This window comes from Tiliqua scincoides, chromosome 3, assembly GCF_035046505.1.
Source record: "Tiliqua scincoides isolate rTilSci1 chromosome 3, rTilSci1.hap2, whole genome shotgun sequence".
NCBI lineage: Eukaryota > Metazoa > Chordata > Lepidosauria > Squamata > Scincidae > Tiliqua > Tiliqua scincoides.
Window position 1 is genome coordinate 14,937,406 of NC_089823.1, and position 16,131 is coordinate 14,953,536.

At 46.7% G+C, this 16,131-nt stretch overlaps 1 protein-coding gene across 2 annotated transcripts in view; it reads right to left on the reverse strand.

Annotated features, from left to right (window-relative positions):
* The window catches only part of MAML2 (mastermind like transcriptional coactivator 2), a 201,478-nt gene that overhangs the window by 52,734 nt on the left and 132,613 nt on the right, over positions 1-16,131 (reverse strand). For both annotated transcript variants that reach the window (XM_066620208.1, XM_066620207.1), the window contains exon 2: positions 3,946-5,406. In XM_066620208.1, the coding sequence (XP_066476305.1) occupies positions 3,946-5,406 (1,461 nt within the window). The remainder of the gene's footprint in view (positions 1-3,945; positions 5,407-16,131) is intronic.

Here is a 16,131-nt window from a genome sequence, read left to right on the forward strand (position 1 = left end):
CCTTAACATAAACTGCCACCCCACCTCCAACACACCCCTTATATCCCGGGACTGCGGCATCCCACTGATTCTCGGAATCCACTAGGTTTCCGTTATGCCCACTATATCAATGTTTTCGCTTGTCACCAGACATTCCAGTTCTCCCATTTTTGCTCAGAGACTTCAGGCATTTGCATTTGTACATGGAATGCCCCAGGATGGGCTGCTTATTAGCTCCTTTATCCCTGTGTCCTCTCACTGTGCCAAACCTTCTATCACATCCCATCACGCCACCATTCCCAATTTCTTCTCCTACTCTGCTTTTGTCTTGTTGTTCTCTAACCTCCCCATCCTTGTCCCATAGGGATGAGGAGTCCTGAACTGGATGCCCCTCGGCTCCTGTCGGCCTTCCCCCAGAGATCAGTTTAAAAGCTGCTCTGCCACCTTTTTAATGTTATGTGCCAGCAGTCTGGTTCCATTCTGGTTCAAGTGAAGCCTGTCCCTCTTGTACAGGCCCCGCTTATCCAAAACATTCCCCAGTGCCTAACGAATCTAAACCCCTCCTCCCTACACCACCGTCTCATCCACGCATTGAGACCCCTGATCTCCGCCTGCCTAGCTGGCCCTGGGCGTGGAACAGGTAGCACTTCCGAGAATGCTACCTTTGAGGTCCTGGCTTTCAGCTTCCTACCTAATAGCCTAAATTTGACCTCCAGGATCTCCTGGCTACACTTGCCCACGTCACTGATGCCAACATGCACCACAACCGCTACCTCCTCCCCAGCACTGTCTACCAGACTGTCTAGACGAGAAGTGATGCCCGCAACCTTCACACCAGGCAGGCAAGTTGCCATGCGGTCCTCACATCTGTCGCAAACCCCCCTCTCTATGTTTCTAATAATTGAATCCCCCACTATAAGAAGCCCCCGACCCCCCTCCCACCGAGAAGTATCCTGAGTGCATTCAGATATGGGCCCGTCCCCTGGAGAAGGGGTCCCCCCTAAGGGATTGTTTCCCTCCTCTCCAGGATGATGTCCTCCAGCCCCAAGACTTCCCACCCGGACAGCTGAGGAGCTGCACGCCTGAGGTTGGGATGAAGCCTGATTGTCCCCGGAAGTCTCCCCACGGTCCTTCTCTGCCTGCCTCTGCTTCTCCAGGTCGGCCACCAAGGCTTCAAGGGAGCGGACGCGTTCCTTGAGACCCTGGAGCTCCTTGCACCGAGGACACACACATGACTTATGCCCCAGAAGCATATAGTCATACATGTGGCACTTGATGCAGAACACTGGATAGCCCCCACCCTGCTGCTGGCTGTCTGACTGCATAGCTTTTTTTGTTGTTTTTATTTAGGGGTACTTAAAAAACCCTACACTGGTTTGCTGCCCTCTTCTCAAGGGAAGAGAAGGGCGGTGTCTGGGGCCCTGGCCTTCTCGCCCTGCTGCTGAACTTGCCCAGATGCTAAACTCACGGTGCCTTACCTGGCACTTTGTTCCCAGAGGCACTGGGTGTCCCAGAGGCCATGCGTGCTTCTGCAGAGAGACACTTACTTTTCCCAAAGTGAGTTCATACACCAGCTTAAAAGCCAATGTCATAGCTTCCTTACATGCTATTGTGGCAACACTGTGACATGCCTGAACGCATGTGAGAGGAGCCACCAACTCCTTGAAAGGAAGATGCTGGAGTGGAAATGATTCACATCAAGAGCTGATATAGAAAGTATTGACCTCATTCTGAATTGATTGTGTTTGCCCTTGTGACATCAACACATAGTCAAAAAGATTGGTAATGTAGTTTTATGATGGCATCACATCCACAACTTCATTCCTGATGGACTAGAATCTGTGATTACTACAGGAGATACTGCTTTATGTTTGAACTATCCACATAGCCAGATCTGATTGGGTGTGTAGCATTTGGACATCACATTTATGCTAAGATCCCTGGTTGGCTGAGACCATTGACACTTGAAGTTCAGGAAGGTGAAAGAAACCATAACCAGGACAAAATGGCACCAGGAAGCAACAGCAACTAGGAGAATCAGGAACATTTCATGGGTTTTTAAAACAATAAATTTGTTCAGTTAAGGCATTTTGGAGGGAAGGGACAATTTGTAGTGTTACTTGAAATAGTTAATTCCTGTCTAAAAACTGAAATGGTGAATATTCAGAGCAACCCTAATTCCAAGCTCTTGTTTAAACTCAGTGGAAAGCAACTCATGACAAGGTACACCATGCCTGAGATTTTGTGTGTCTGTACTTGCTTGAACAAATACAACTCTTACTGATTGAAATTAGCTCTCTGACTTGTGATCTGTGGCTTTTTGTGAGCATGGTTTCTTACACCAGTCAAAAACATAACTACTCATTCAAGGCCAGTAGCATATTTGTTAAAGATGGTCACATACGTTGAGAATGGATGATGGCCAGATCCCAAAGGATCGCCTCTATGGTGAACTTGTGCAAGGAAAGCGCCCTACAGGTAGACCACAGCTGCGATACAAGGACATCTGCAAGAGGGATCTGAAGGCCTTAGGAGTGGACCTCAACAGGTGGGAAACCCTGGCCTCTGAGCGGCCTGCTTGGAGGCAGGCTGTGCACCATGGCCTTTCCCAGTTTGAAGAGACACTTGGCCAACAGTCTGAGGCAAAGAGGCAAAGAAGGAAGGCCCATAGCCAGGGAGACAGACAGGGACAGACTGCACTTGCTCCCAGTGTGGAAGGGATTGTCACTCCCGAATCGGCCTTTTCAGCCACACTTGACGCTGTTCCAGAACCACCATTCAGAGCGCGATACCATAGTCTTTCGAGACTGAAGGTTGCCAACAGAGGTCACATACTAGGCAAAAGCTGTAGCCATTTGTCACAAATGACTAAAGTTTAGTTCACACAATCAGAACATTCAGGCAAAGATCATAAGGATTACAGGAACATTCAGACCTTCATCACATGGTGATCCAGCCTATGTTTTCAGGACAGGCAGAAGCTGGCAGCCTCCTATGGACATGAAACTTGCACTTTCTGGAGAACAGATTCCTTCATTGCCTGCATGCAAATGACTCATTGCACACCACTGATAACCATTTCACCTGGGTGTTTCAGACTGAGAAGTTACACAGTGTGGCCTCCTTCATTGACCTGCCTGGGACCAGCTGCCATTTGACTTCTCCTCTTCCAGAATCATCTTCACCCACAGGCATTCCATCTTCAGAGATGAGATATTGAGGCTCTCCCTGTTCTACTGGGTCATTATCTAATTTTGTTATGTAACATTATTAAAGCAGTGGTATCTGAATTTCCATTCTTTCTCCCCCCCTTCCTATTCTTTTTTCCTTTCTCATTGTGACTCTTTATTCTAAGAGATGATTGTTTTAAATTGTAATTGCCTAGCACAGTGGTTCTCGAACATTTTAGCACTGGGATCCCCTTTTTAGAATGACAATCTGTCAGGATCCACCCGAAGTGATGACATTAACCTGGATGTGATGCCATGGCCAGAAGTGACACCATCAAGCAGGAATATCGTTAACACCTCCAATCAACCAAATCAAATCAATTAATTAATTTAAGTAAATTAAAAGTTTACAGTAAGTATAAGATAAAATAAAATAATTTTAAAATTCTTAAAATAAAGAACCCTCCTAACGCTCCCAAGCAGTTGCTGATTTGTTTAAAAAAAATTCCCCGAACATCCCAAAGGCTGCAGTCCTATCCACACTTACCCAGAAGTAAGCCCCATTGACTATCACTGTCAAAAGCATATTTTTAGTAGCCTGTTAAAAGTACAGATCTGTCACGTTTTCCCAAATGTAGTCACATACCATCGTCGCATCAAGCCTAATGTATTAAAAATAAAACACACATTGGAATCAATGGGAGCCCACTTGAAACTGGCTCGCAACCTACCTATCAGGTCCTGACCTACAGTTTGAGAACCACTGGCCTAGTAAATAACATAAAATGGATCTTACCAGTTGATGCTGTGGTGGAACAGGGTACTGTAGTCCTGACACTGACTGATTTTGCAGCATCTTCTGCAGCATTATTTTTTGCTGTAAAGCTAAGGGTACGTTTGGCGGTCTTTGGAGAGGCTGGGCGGATTGCTGCGGCTGTGGTGTCTGTGTTTGCGCCTGTTGGGTTGGCTGCGGTGTCTGTTGCATGGCAACCGAGTTAGGCTGTTGCTGGCCCTGCTGCTGTGTATAGTGCAGGATGGAAGGCTTGTTTTGGGAACCCAAAACAGAAGGCATCTGCTGGCTGGACTGATCAGAGTTAAAATGAAACAAAGGCTTGATGTTGTTCTGAGGCTCCTCCAGTGGCAGCTGAGTGTTGCTTATGTATCCCCTGTTGAGGTCCTGGGGCTTTCGTTGCATTATGATGTTTATGGAGTTTCCCTGGGATATGGAATTTGGTCGGTAGATGTAGTTGTTCATCCCCTTCGACTGATTCCCATTTACAGGGACTCCAGACATTCCAGAGCTTTGGGGGCTGAACTGCTGCTGATGGAAAGAAGAGCTGGAGATTTTCTCCTGGACAAATGGACTGGAGGAAGGTTCTGTGGATGATAAAGCAGGCCAGGTTGATGGCTGGCTTTGCTGGCATTGCTGTATCAAGGCATGCTGCTGTCGGTTGGCTGCTATTTGCTTCAATTGCTGGGCATGAGAAACTTCTTGCCAGTTGGCCAATGGCCGGCTGGGAACCGAAGACCCTTGAGATGGAGGTGTTTGAGTCGGAATCGGCGATGAGGTCGACATGGCAGCACCAGACATCGTGAAGGCTGGACCTGTCGAGGAAGGCCTCATTTGGGGTGACCCCACAGGGGCTTGGTTCAGAGCTGGGGAATATTCTTGCTTGATCGCCATTTTATCCATCTGCAGGGAAGTGGATCTGACTGGGGGAGCTCTCTGAATCTGCTGCCCAAGGTCAATGTTAAATGGCTCATCTTGCTTGATGGTGGCATTTATCATGTTTTCTAGTTCAATATCACTCATGGGTGGCACTGAAATATTAGTCAGTTCATTGAATAGCTCCTGAAGTTCTGGGTCCATCAGCTGTTCCCCTGTGTCTTCTCCATATCTATTAGGAAAAGCATTGCCCTGAGGTGCTTGACCATCCAGGTGTTTACTACATGATAGGGTTTCTCCAGGCTCTTTCTTGACTTCCTTTAGAGCCATGTTAAACATCCCATTTGGATTTGAGTGGGCATTATTTGTTGGACTGTTGACTTTTCTTTGGGGACCTTGGCCAGCTGTCAAAATTCCCAGCACTGACTGGCTTTGGCAATTGTTACCACAGTGTCCACCTTGTCCCACTGAAAGATTGTTATCACCCACTCGAATCCTCTTAATATCCAGGAAGGCGCTGTCAGCAATTCCATTGGATCTCTTAGCTGGTGACAGATTTACCACCAATTTTCTCTTCAAGGAACTTTGGAGCTGAAAGGAACAACAACAAAAAATCTTTAGCAGGTATTCAAAACATCCCCTTCAGCTAATGAAGTAAATTGTTGGTTCGAATATAGTGCATATTACGTGGTTGCTCAAGTTTAATTCATGAATATCTTTCCACTACAGAGGAACAGTACCTTTTATCAATGGCACCCAACAATGGAATATTGTCTTTCCTATGTCGTTATTGACAGCTAGTAAACTGCAAATCCAACTACAAGGCTTTCATATTGCACTCTTGGTTCTCCATACATAGGTCATACAAGTAATGATCCATGCTGTCAGGTTTTTTATTGACAATATCTTGTCTGTGCTATTGTTCATCCATATACATGCCCCATCCATACACTTGTTCAAACTTTCCCCCATCCCAATAAAAACACACTCAAGTTACTCAAGTTCTGTCTGCTCAAAAGACCCTATGTATGCCATTTACTCACTCACTCACTCACTCACTCACTCACTCACTCACTCACTCACTCACTCACTCACTCCTTACAGAGAAAAAATGAATATCGAGACGTGGTCAGAATTCAATAATAAGATGAGAGCTGAATTAGTTTTCAAAATTTTTAGTTTTCTGAATTAGTTCTCTAACTTGAAGATCAAACTCTCAACAGCTTCATTTGTGCATGTTAAATTCAACATTCCATGCATGTTAAATTCAACTCAAGATTCATTTAAAACTGATGAACTGCATTTACTTCTTGTTCCCCAATAATGTTTGCTCTCCTGCTGAACAGAAATTATGCTCTGTCCCAAATTCTTTTTGGGAAAGAAGAAAGTTTCTAAGCAACAAAAAGCCATGCGCTGGCAGCACACTGTGCTCTTTGCAGTGTTTATTTCACCAATTTACTTTTTAAAAAAATCAAGTAGGTCTTCCAAATCCCAAGAGCTTGGGGTAAGTGAAGATAAATGCCTACATCAACCACAATCCCCAAGACTGCAATCAGTAGGCTTCTGTTTTTGCCACTGTTATCTACTAAGCCCAAGCTAATTTCTAGGTTTTGCAAGGCATAAAAAGGGACCTGACCATTTGACATTTGAAGGAAGTTAAGTAATAATGGAGATTTTTTTAAAAAACAGCCTCAAATATGCTTGGAGCTGCCATGTGAAGACATGGAAATTATGTCACCCACCTCCGCCGCCTGACCTTATTTCTTGTTATATCTCTCCTTATGATCTTAACATCTCCAACTCCAACATCTTTATCTGCTAGAAGACTCCCACTCTCTTAAAGACGTGAAGTTGCCTTTTACTGAATCAAGTTTCTTAGTGCACTACTGTTTTCATTTCACTAGGAGAAGGTCTCATGCAAGGTTCTTTCTGAGATTGTTTAACTGGAGAAGGTCTCATGCAAGGTTCTGAGATTGTTTAACTGGAGATGCTGGTGACTGAAAGAGGGACCTACCTTACGCATTCAAAGCAAGTGCTCTATTTCTGAGACAGTTATTCCACAAAACTGCCCTTTCTTCTTCTTTTGCCCCTTATGCTAATAATTCCCCCCATGAGTATCCTCTGAAGTGCCAGTCCTCTCAAAACTGGTTGTCAGTGACTTTAACTTAACCCCTTATTTTTCATCCTTTACGCAAATTAAGATTAAGTTTTGAGGAGCCCCAAACACTGTAGCCTTCCTTCATAAGACATCACGCTGGGATGTCTAAGGAATGAAAGGCAGGATCCATATATATATATATATATATATATATATATATATATATATATATATATATATATATATATATATATGGATATATATTCCTTATATATATACGAGGGTCGCCCAGAAAGTAATGCACCACATTTTTTTTCTCAGCCTACAGTAATGGTACGAATGCGAAACTTTAGATATACATTATTTGAATTTTCAGGAGTGCGCACACAAATTTTTGGTTTCTTCAGACAGATAGCGTAGCTGCAGCAGTGTTTCGAAATGGCGTCTGTAAGTGATGTACGTTACAAGCAGCGTGTCGTCATTGAATTTCTCACTGCGGAGAAAGAAACTGTTGGGAACATTCACAAACGTTTGTGTACAGTTTATGGAGAATCTGCAGTCGACAGAAGTACGGTTAGTCGCTGGGCACAGAGGGTAAGGCCATTAGAAGGCGGTTCGGCAGAGCTCCAAGATTTGCAGCGTTCGGGGCGGCCATCCATGGCTGTCACACCTGACTATGTTTTGGGACTGTGAGGGCGTCATACTCATTGATGTGATGCCAAGAGGCAGCACCATTAATTCTGAAGCTTATGTGAAGACATTAACCAAACTCAAGAAGCGCTTCCAGCGACTTCGGCGCCATAATAACCCAGGTGAATGTTTGATTCAACATCACAACGCTCGGCCTCACACAAGTTTGAGGACTTCGGAACACATCACTAAACAGGGTTGGACTGTGTTACCCCATCCACCCTACAGCCCTGACCTAGCTCCCTCAGACTTCCACTTGTTTGGGCCATTAAACGATGCCATTCGCAGAAGACATTTTGAGGATGATGAAGAGGTGATTCGCACAGTGCAGAAATGGCTTCGTGACCAGAACAAGGAGTGGTACCGACAGGGCATACGTGCCCTTGTGTCTCGCTGGAGGAAGGCCATAGAACTGGATGGAGATTACGTGGAAAAATAGGGAGTGTAGAAGAAACATCATTCTTTCTTGTGTGTAAGTTTCATTGTGTTCAATAAATACTTGTTGAAGAAAAAAAATATGGTGCATTACTTTCTGGGCGACCCTCGCATATAGGAAGAAGGTATACATTTAAACAAATGACACAATCAATAAAATGTGGAGCAGATAATGAATAGTGTATTCTCTGAATGAAAGCTTGGTACTGGCCAATTATGGCACTCTGGGTTAATTCTGAGTTTGTACTGAGATTTTGAGACATTCAGCTGTTTCAGATGTCAGCACTCTTTCAAAAACTCGAGGGGGAGTAATTGTGTTGTTGCCATGCAGTGCTGTGCATTTCAACTCAAGTATCAGTTTCCAAATGTTTTACACACTTGGCAAACGCATTGATCTGAAACGTACATACAATTCTCCAGCCTCTTCATGTCCACATAAACCAGCCACCCAACATTCTCCCCATCATTTCTATGAGAATTGGTTTGCCTACTGGCTAATGTGAACCGGCCACGTAGCTTAGCACAAGGACCACTGTTTTGGGGGGCACTGGAAGCACTGCAGTAGCCCCATAAGGCAAGTCAAGCTTGCCAACCAAATAATACCTAATGCATGATTTTACCACTTGTTTTCCATTTCTTTGCCAAATCAAGGAAGAAATAAGATTATTGTTTTGTCAGCATCTCTTTAATTTTGATCCTTTCAAAATGATAACCCTGCCGGAATGGTAACTGGAGCAGCATTCCCTTGATGTATTCAATTAAATCAACACTATTTGCTCATTTCCATGACCGACACAAAAAGACGTGTCTCTGCTGTATCTGCAACGTGCTTGCCTTAGAAATCCTTCATTGTGGCTTTGATTCCAGTTGCTGGCACCCAATAATGATATCTGTTAGACAAACCCAGCAGCTGATGGGTTATAAAATGTGATGTGTGGTTCCCATTGTCTGCAAAGCAAAATAAGAACACAGGAGAACAGTGCAGCTTTAAATAGGTCAAAATTCTTAATCAGGACAGGGCATTCATTACCCTGCGTGAAACAAATAGGCATGAAAGATCAGTACTCTATGCCGTGTACAAGATGTGTATTTTTCCCCCCCTCTGACTTAGGGAGCTCTTTCCCCCCCTTTCAACCATGAATAAATTAACAATCTCTCACTGCTAAATCTACAGACATTAACATCAACATATATTACCAGGGGATGTGAAGCCGAGAGTAATGTAAGCTGAGCATGGGCGAAACATAACTGCTTAACGGATCCTATCCTGACGAGAAAGAAATATCAAAGGCATTATAAATGTTGACGGGATAATCAAGCATGTAAAAGAGGTCATCCGACAGCATCCACCAGTGGAAGCAGTGAATTGTTTACCAGTTTCAGAAGTCAGCTTAAAATATTAAAACACACGCAGCCGTGCACAGGAAGCACCTAATCCTCAAAAAATGTGTCTGCTGCCATTCGATTTTGCCTTTTCAACATCCTGCACAGCAGATTTAAACTAAGGGAGATTACCGAGCACAGACTGGTAATTGTTCGCCATCTGAAATGTATATAGGACCTATCCTGCTTAATGGCTGGAGTGTCTTATGGTTTGATTAGCATACACGTAAATTTCCCCATGCCTGCACAGTCACATCCTGTTTTTTGAAATACGTGCAATAGGGGAACCCAATAAAGTGAAACGATCTGGCTATGGTGATCCATGCTTCAAAATCATTCATTCTATATTACTGTAATGCACTATTGCAAGGGGCCATCCTGGAAGACAGCCCACAAATTAAAGCTTGTTTAAAAGGTGGTGGCTAGATTCCTGACTGGGTCTGATTGCTGGAAGCATGTTGTTGGCAACCTTCAGTCTTGAAAGACTATGGTATCGCGCTCTGAATGGTGGTTCTGGAACAGCGTCTAGTGTGGCTGAAAATGCCGATTCGGGAGTGAAAACTGCTGCTTCCCGTGTTGTGCCGATGCCGTATGGCGAAGTTGGAGTGTCCTCTCAGGTGCGCAAAGCCTGGTAAAGAAGGTATGAAGGATAGGCTGTTACCCATGCAGCAAATCCCCCCTCTCCACATAGCTGGAATGGTCCAATGGAAAGGCAGAAGCCAATACGGTTGGTTCCAGCAGCGTCGCAGGAGTTGCCAGAGCGTGACTGTGTACAGCCGCGAACTGCCTCAGGGACTCCGGCTCCTAATTTTGCCTCGAGGTTGACTCCTGAAGCCTTTTCCACAACTGGATATAGCCACAAGGCAGTGGAGGTTTGAGGTCAGAGTTTCCTTCTCTTAGAGGAGCTGCCTTCCTAGGCTGACGAGTCCCATCTACCCGGTGGCTGTTTGGTCGCCTCTTTGGCTGTTTGGAAGCATGTTGGGCCAGTATTAAAAGAACAGTAGGCTACCAGTCAACTGGGCCTGGTTTAAGGTGTAGATCTTGGCCTGGGCCATGGGTACTAATGAACTACCTTGTTCCATATGAACTTGCCTGTCATCGACTAAGATCTAAGGCCACTGCCTTCTGAGATTTGGTAGGTGACTAAAGGCGCAACCCTGCCCTGCGCTGGAACAAGCAAGCCAGGAGGCTTGCGCTGTATCCAGCACAGTGACCATAAGCGGCTCAGCCAGAGGCAAGGGGAAACTTTTCCCCTTACCTCTGGGTAAGGGCTGCTGGCCCCTATGGATCTCCTTGGACTTGGTCCACCTCTTGAGGTGGCACAAGTACGAGGAGAGCGGAGTGGCTTGAAAAAAAAACCCCAGTGGGGGTTGGGATCTGGCATAACTCCCGCTCCCCACCCGCCCGACCCCGGGGCTGCCCACCGCCTGCCCTTCCCCGCCCAGGAACACCTCCCTCCCACCTCCTCACTGCCTCCCCTGCCTACCTTTCTTTCTTGTGTCAGGCCAGTGGGACCGACACAACTCACTAGGAGGAAGCCAGTGCAGAGGCTTGTGTCAGCCTCCACAGACTGGCACTTCTCGGAGCGCCAGCCTTACGGCACATTTGCGACCCTCTTGGGCCGGCGCAAGGAACCTTCTGGGCTGGCACAAACCAACTTTTCAGCACTGGCATAGTGGAGCATGTGCTGCATCCTCCAGTTTGGTGGCAGTCATGGAGGCCTCCTAGGGGTACGGCAATGTTGTTCCCTTACCTCGAAGTTGCATTGCCCTTATGTCGGTGCTGGAAAGTTGGTTAGGAAGAAAGAACCTTTTCAGAGGTGGAACCCAAGTTGTGGAACTCTGTCCCAAGACATGCTTGCCTGGAACCGTCTTTTCTGTATTCTAGATGACAGGTAAAATCTGTTCCATTCTCCCAAACCTTTAATGGCATTCAATAGCCTTTTGTTTCTTTTGTCCCTCTCAAATTGAAACTGAGTTGTATTTTCTGTTGTTCACATTCATTTTTTTTTAAATTTGTTGTTTGTGGACTCTTCAATTGGTTAATGTTTTATGTTCCTCTTGTTTTGTAACCACCCTGAGGCTTCAGTGGGATTAAAAAATAAAATAAAAACACCAGTGGCTTTTCAAATGGTGTTTAGGGAACACTGGGTTGCCTTGGAAGTTTCTCGAGGATTCCTCTACAAGGAGGTCAGCCAGGCTGGTGCGTTTCCTTGACAGACAGCTTGTCCACCGCTACCAGCAGGCTCCCCCTGAAATGTGCAACCACAGGGGAGTGCTGGATGTGTTCTTGGGTTCACACAGTCCAGCAGGCCTGGCCAACACTTGGTTTGAACCCAATGTGCCAGTTATGTTCAGAATTGTAATTTTACCCAGCGCAAGGAATTTGGTCAATTACATTTTCTCATGAAATTCTGCTTCACATTCCTAGAACAGAAAAGGAACAGTAAGAGTCCTCTCTCTCTCTCTCTCTCTCTCTCTCTCTCTCTCTCTCTGTGTGTGTGTGTATGTGTCCACATTCTTGCTAAAAAAAAAAGTAGTTACTATGGCAGCTGGCAAGTAACAAAGGTTTTCTCTGGCACAGAGTTTCCCAGAAAAAGGGAACTTAAAGTTTACATGCAGACCAATCAATACTGCTGCAGTTCTAGTGAGAGACAAATTAAGTGGGAGACTGAAAGCCCAATCTACTCAGAGCATGTCTACTCAGAAGTAAGTTCCATTATAGTCATTGGGGCTTACTCTCAGGTAAGTGTGGATAGGAGAGCAAAATTTTGGACTTTACCACTTCCGAGGCTGGTGTGTGCATGCGTGTGTGTGGTTTTCCATGCAAAAAGCTCTGTGTGTGTTGTAAACTAATACATCAAGGCTATGTTGATAGTGAGGAAAGTATCAGGGGATATTAGGGCAGGGTTGCTAGCTCATCCTTTCCTTATCCTTTTACCTTTGGCCTGTCATTGTTGAAAACTTCCTTTGCCTCCATCCTTGTTATTTTAAAGACATTTACACACATACTTTTGGAAACTCCTCTTCTTCCTTTGTTCTCTGTGGAACCTTGCCTACAGGATTCAAGATTCACATAGGTGCTGAAAACTCAACAGGTTGAGTAAAAGGGGTATATACTACAGGGCTTCTCACCCAGGCCTGCAGCAGAGTTTCTCCTACTGACCTAAGTCCTAGGTCAGGGGTCGGCAACCTTAAACATGCAAAGAGCCATTTGGACCCATTTTCCGGAAAAAAGAAAACCTTGGGAGCCACAAAACCCTTCTGACATCTAAAATGAAGATAACACTGCATATATAGTTTGCGCTCCCCTCTTATAGGTCCCAGTTATATAATACACTCCCCTCTTAGAGGTCCCACTAAAAATCAGGTCCAGACCCACAGTTGGAGAACAACAGTTTTAGATTGTGCACAGGTGAACTGCTTGTGAAGGATACTGTCATTCTTTACTGTCATTTACTTCTGTACTTCTGTAAATGCCTTTCCACACAATACTACCTCTGAACAAGACCACTTAGTACTACTTAACACTGTTCACAAAAGTGCTCCTGAACAAACAAGCTAAGAGTTCAAAACTGCATAAAATAAAAGGCATACTAACAGTGATTACTTCACAACCATGAAATATGCTTTGGTGCTACATATACAGTATGTTACACATACAGTATACAAACATATACAGAATACCATCTGGTGCAGGGGTCTCCAAACCACTTTCAAGTTTCCAAGTGAAGGAAATGGAGCAGTGAGAGTGTGCGTGAGTGACGGGGGGATGCTGAGTGGGGAGCTTGAAGGCTGTAATCCTGTGCACACTTTCCTGGGAGCAAGCACAATGGGACTTACTTCTGAGGAGACACGCACAAGATTGTGCTCTGAGCTTGGGAGGAGGACAGAGCAGCTGCACTCAATTGCTTGCTTTTGCCTTGGCTCCCTGGGGTCAGGGCTGCTTGTGGGAAGGGGGGGGGTCATCAGGGTGTTCAATGGGACTTACTTCTGAGGAGACACGCATAGGATTGTGCTCTGAGCTTGGGAGGAGGACAGAGCAGCTGCACTCAATTGCTTGCTTTTGCCTTGGCTCCCTGGGGTCAGGGCTGCTTGTGGGAAGGGGGGATCTTCAGGGTGTTCAATGGGCTTACTTCTGAGGAGGCACGCACAGGATTGTGCTCTGAGCTTGGGAGGAGGATAGAGCAGCTGCACTCAATTGCTTGCTTCTGCCTTGGCTCTGTGGGGTCAGGGCTGCTTGTGGGAAGGGGGGTCATCAGGGTGTTCAATGGGACTTACTTCTGAGGAGACACGCACAGGCTCGGGCTGCGGCTCCGGCAGGAGGGAACGCGCGGCGGCGGGGGCTCGCTCTCGGCGGAGGAGCTGCTCCTCTCCAATGGGGCACAGCTGCAGCCTGTGTGCTCGGGCTGTGGCTCGGGACCGTGCGGCGGCGGGGGCTCACTCTCGGCGGAGGAGCTGCTCCACCAGCCATTCGCGCCCTCTCCTATGGGGCGCAGCCGCAGCCCTATGCGCTGCGTCGCGGGAGGAGCCCCTACCCCGGGACAGGTTGGCCCCGCACAGAGCCGCAGCTGAAGGCTCAAAGAGCCGCTTGCGGCTCCAGAATGGCAGGTTGCCGACCCCAGTCCTAGGTCAAGAGAAAACAGGGGCGAGGAGTCTGAAATATGAGGGACGGTGCACAGTTAATTCACTCTCCCTAATTACAACACACACACTACTGCCTGTGGGCCCAATCCTAAACAGTGCATGCCAGCTCATTGCTGGTGTGCACTGTTACAAACGTGCTATAAAGCATGTTTGCGAGCCCTTAGCACCAGCCGAGCACCAGAGCTAGCCCAGTGTCAGCCAGTGCTGGGCTAGCACTGGTGGATAGCCGGTGCTCTGCCACTCCATGGTCACTCAAACTGCTGGGCAGCAGAGAGGTAGTTGGGGGCGTGGCGGGAGGGGGAAGGAGGTGTTCTGGGAAGGGGGGAGGCGGGGGAGGGCACGGAGGAGGCACTCCAGGGGGAGGGAGAGGGGCGGGAGGAGGGTGGGACTGTGGAGTTCAGCTCCACTAGATCCTGAGTTCTGTGTCCGGCCATGTGGCCCGACACAGAACTCTTTGATTTTGCGGCAGCTCCAGAGCTGCCACAGAATCAAGTAGCCCTATTGTGGGCCACTTTTCTTACACAGGGGAATGGGACTAAAGTCCCTTTCCCCTGAGGCGCCGCTGGCGGCTGCCCAGTTGCGCTCAGAATACCGTGGCAGTCATTTTCGACGCTGCTGCAGCCTTGCATGCCAGGGAGCTCAGGATTGGGCTGCCAGTCTTTGATTATAGGCACTCCTCAATTTATGTAAGGGTTCTGTTCTGGACATCTGTTCAAGTAAATTGGAACCAGACTGTGTGAGAGGAACCACCCATGCTTGCTACTCTGTAAAACTCACCACTCCGTATACTGGGATTGTTCCAGTCAGGGTTCCTGGGAAGCTGCATGGCTACGTAACTCAAAGCCAAGCTCTGTGGAAGTTGGAAGTTTGGCAATGATGTGTGATGAAGCCATCATGATGCTGTGCAGGAAGAGAAGAGATCAATGCCCTGTGTAGATCCCTTGCAGAGAATATAGGCTCCAACGCATCCCATGTATCCTCTTTTATTCAAAGAGTCTGTTCAGAGGAAAGCGAGAGTTCACTGCATTCTGATCCTCAGCACAGCTGTCTCATTCCTTCCTCCACACAGGCTCTTTATGAGGCTCTTCAGAGGAAATGTGGGGCATGCTGAGAATACCGTAATCCCAGCATACAGAGCGAAGCAAGTGGCAAACTTTGCAGAATGGCGAATGGTGAGAGCGGCTGGCTCCTTTTGCACAGCCCAAACTTTATGAAACCTCGAAACTGCACAAGTCAAAGCTTACTCAAGCCATTTCTGACCAACGTTGCATATATGCAACAGGGACCAAGTGTGTACACCCGTGGGCTGGGCAAAAATGGGTTAAGTCAGGGAGTGCCTGATTTAGTTAATGACAGACGGTATCAGGAGGCGTAAACTAAACCCATTGGCCAATTCTTCTCAAAGGAAATATTAGGAGATTTCAATACCTCAGATCCATCTAGATTGGGGTTGTCACAGTACTTGGCTGGAGACCAGCCATTGCCTTTAAATTCCTTGTTCACCTGAGAGGAAAGGCTGGTTGAGTCTGGCAGCAGGAGCAGGAAGGGGGAGATTTGGGGGTGTTCTGTAATGGTGGACAGGATGGGGAGTAGGCTGGAGGGCATGAATCTCTGTGGCAAAGGCGCACACCGGACCTTATTCCCGATTTTCTAGTCCTTTCACCCCCTTCCTTTCGCTGAGGAGATCCATAGACGGCCAGAAGGTTTGTGCAATTACTTACCTCTGGTTGACCTTCTGATCCCCCCCCCCAAAATAGCATACAGTGTGTGCTCTTTTGGTGCAGCTGCATGATCTAGTGTGGCAGGGGATCAGATCGAACTGGGAATTGATTTCTGTCCAGTTTCAATTTATGTTTTCGTCCCTCTTTCAACCACTCTACTTCTCCATCTTTCCCCCCCCCGCTAAAAAACCCAATACATTCCCCTCCTCCTTCCAGCCAGTGTCCTGTCTCTCTTCCTTCTTCCACTTCTAGCCTTCTCGACTGTGATTCCTTCAGATAAAACAAAAAAACCCAAAACAGCAACAACTAAAAATGCCAGGCATTTGTTAGGCAAATATGTGAA